A 3042-nucleotide genomic window follows, 5' to 3' on the forward strand; every position below is an offset into this window, starting at 1 on the left:
ATAGATAAAGAAACTGGAGCCCAGACATGGGAAGTGATCTATCTGTTCAAGGTCACACAAGTGTTAAGCAACGGAGCTAAGGTTTGAATCCATGTCCTTAGGCTCCAAATCCAGTCTTTTCCACTACAACTTGTTGCATCTCATCTTCAATTCCTTCTATACTAAGTCAATACGGCTAAAAGAAAATATCGCTTAAACTCACTAGAAGTCTTCCTAAGTATGGATAGAGTGATTAAAATTCAGTGTCCAAGTTGTTAAACTGTTTAATCTAAACAGAGAAAATCATTACTCTGACAATCCCTAAAATCCTCACCTGTAGTTTACGTGCCATGGCTACTACCTCATGGTCAGGAGGGTTGTACTTGTAACAATTGGAAAACATCAATCGGACATCTGCAGCAAATTCCTGAGCATCTCTGTACTCTCGGGTCTCCAGTTTAGACTAGAAGGAAAAAATATTATAATTAATAGCACACAGACAGACACCTACACCCACATGCATGCACCAAAAGACTGTTAGGAAAGACAGCTTTCAGAGAGTATGACAATTTCTAGTACATATTTAATATACACATGGAGAATGCCTATTAAGTTATTCTGACACATGATATCAGTAGTTTGCATTTACATTTCCAATAGTGAGAGGCAGCACCAACTAAAGACAACTAGACTGTTAAACTAATTTACAATCTGCCATACGTTTACGCTGAAATACTCTTCTGAGCTGTCCCACACAATAATACTTTTGACTAACTATTGCCCCCTCTACTGGATGAATGGAGAGCACCATACAAAGATGACTAGGCTGGATGTCAGAAAATGAGTTCTGGTCTAGATTTGGTCATCACTTAGCTATCCAACTACGGGCAAGTCTCTATCTTGCTGTGCCTGTTTCCCCATTTATAAAACTGGAACAATATTGTTAACTGCAACAAAAACTCCAAAACCAACAAGTATTTAGTTAGGTATAGGTAAAGTCAAAAGGAGTCACAATATGTAGAAAGAATAATGGACTTGGAGTTACAAGTGACTTGAGCTTGAGTCCTGGGTCTGACATCACATGCATAAACCAGGGGAAATTAAATCTTTTCAGTGAGATTATCTACAAAATGGATGTGACAACACATGTATTAAGCCAACCCCCTCCCCTCCCCCTCAGCTTTTGGGAGGAAAATTCTTTACATGTCTGATAGCATTAAAGCAGTAATTCCCAAAGCAGGCACCACCGCTCCCTGGTGGGTGCTGCAGCGATCCAGGGGAGCAGTGATGGCCACAGGTGCATTTATTTTTCCTATTAATTGCTATTAAAATTTAAAAAAAAAATTAATTTCCAGGGACACTAAGTAATATTATTTCTGGAAAGGGGGCGGTAGGCCAAAAAAGTTCGGGAACCACTGCATTAATGTGAACTATCCCTAAGTTACTATTGAAGCACTACTAAAATCAATCAGTTCACCTCACCTAAGAGATGGGAACAAAAACTGCACTTTTCTCAATGTCCAGTGTTCAAAAAAAGAGGAAAAACCTGACCAAAATATTAACCAATAAATCAGCAAAATAAGGGCAATTTAGGCTGCAGTAGAGGTCAGCTATCTCAAATACCAGCAGAGGGAGCTGGCAGTTATAATAGTAAAATATAAATGAAACTGGGCCAAATAAGCAATAAATGTCAAAATAGAAAATTTTGGCAACTTTATGCATAACTATTCAGGGACTAGAAAATGTCACGGGTGAATATTATTGCCACATTACTGACTTAGGTCAATTTAAGAAGGATGCTACGAAGAAAATGGTTAAGCAATGGTTATTAGCAGAAGTTGGCTATTATTTGGCTAATTGCAACTCTGCTATGAAAAAATTCCTTAACAGGTAAAATCAGAATTCTGGACCACTGAAATGACTTAATTTTCCCCACTCAAATAGACTACATACTTCAGTAACTTAAATAATTACTTACTTTGATTGTGCTCAGATCCATTGGGTGCTTGATGATATCACAATAATCGTGCAGGCCTAAGGCTTCCACATCCACAGGTTTATAAAAAGGCCAAGCATAGGCTGCATGCTTCTTGGCAAACATCTCCTTGATAATGCCAGTGCAATATTTTAATTGCTCTGACACTTTATTACTCTTCTCTACTGCATGTTGCTGAGAATCTGGGACATCCTTCTTTGGAGGTTTTACTGGGCGGCTACTTTCCCGACGGGGACCCAGCTTTGTAGATTTGGGTTCCGTGGGCAGTGAAGGTGACTCATGAATTGGGTCAATGGTGGTGGGTGTGGTGGTGTCTGCTTTCCTCTTCACCCCTTTTTTTGTCTGCACACAAATGACAAAGTTAGAAATTGAGCTAATATGGCAGTTACTCTTGACCCTAAGTTAAAAGCTCCTCTGCCTTCTAGATGCTTTTACCATTTCTTTGTCCTGCTAAATAAAAAATATTCTTGATAGGTATGAACCCAGATCCTAAAATCTGTGGAGAATGATGGCCACAGGAGAAAAAAGTTATAATGGTAATTTCATGATAAAAGGGGTGTGTGTCTAGATGGCTAAGTAAACCTAACCTTCTGACAACAGCACTATTTGGTATGATTTATCTCCAGGCATGATCATAAAACATGAGATTCTGTATATGGGACATAAAATCAGTTAAATTCTCAATATATTTAAGTGATTTTAAAAGTAAGCACTGAGTTCAGTTATCTTATAACCTTTCATCTGTAAATTTTTAATATGTACTGCTCAAAAACAAAAATTTACAAATGCTTTGAAGTTTATGAAAAACCAAGTGACTTACTAGATTTATGTATTATCTGTAAATTCTCTGGAATTACACATTTTGACAGTATTAATTATTTTTTTTTTTTTACTAAATTTGTCATTGTAAATGTAAAGAGGAGGACTCTGAGATGGTAAGAACACAATCTCTAAATTTCCTAATTTTATTTTCTAGTAACTGAATAAAAGTTATACTCACCTTCACAGGTTGTGGGGCAGTTGCAATGATGGGTGGGTGTGTCTGAATTGGCTGGGGAGCCTGGGGT

General features: G+C 37.6%; 1 protein-coding gene across 1 annotated transcript; it reads right to left on the reverse strand.

The window, feature by feature from the left end:
• Positions 1-313: 313 nt before the first annotated feature.
• On the reverse strand, positions 314-3038 carry LOC123255298 (bromodomain-containing protein 4-like; the record flags this gene model as incomplete). Its single annotated transcript, XM_044684122.1, has 3 exons — positions 314-442; positions 1958-2317; positions 2976-3038. Coding segments are annotated over 3 exons (552 nt in total), but the record flags the coding sequence as incomplete, so codon positions are not given.
• Between the last annotated feature and the right edge of the window lie 4 nt (positions 3039-3042).

Source organism: Gracilinanus agilis, unplaced genomic scaffold (genome assembly GCF_016433145.1).
Source record: "Gracilinanus agilis isolate LMUSP501 unplaced genomic scaffold, AgileGrace unplaced_scaffold42774, whole genome shotgun sequence".
NCBI classification, from domain to species: Eukaryota; Metazoa; Chordata; class Mammalia; order Didelphimorphia; family Didelphidae; genus Gracilinanus; species Gracilinanus agilis.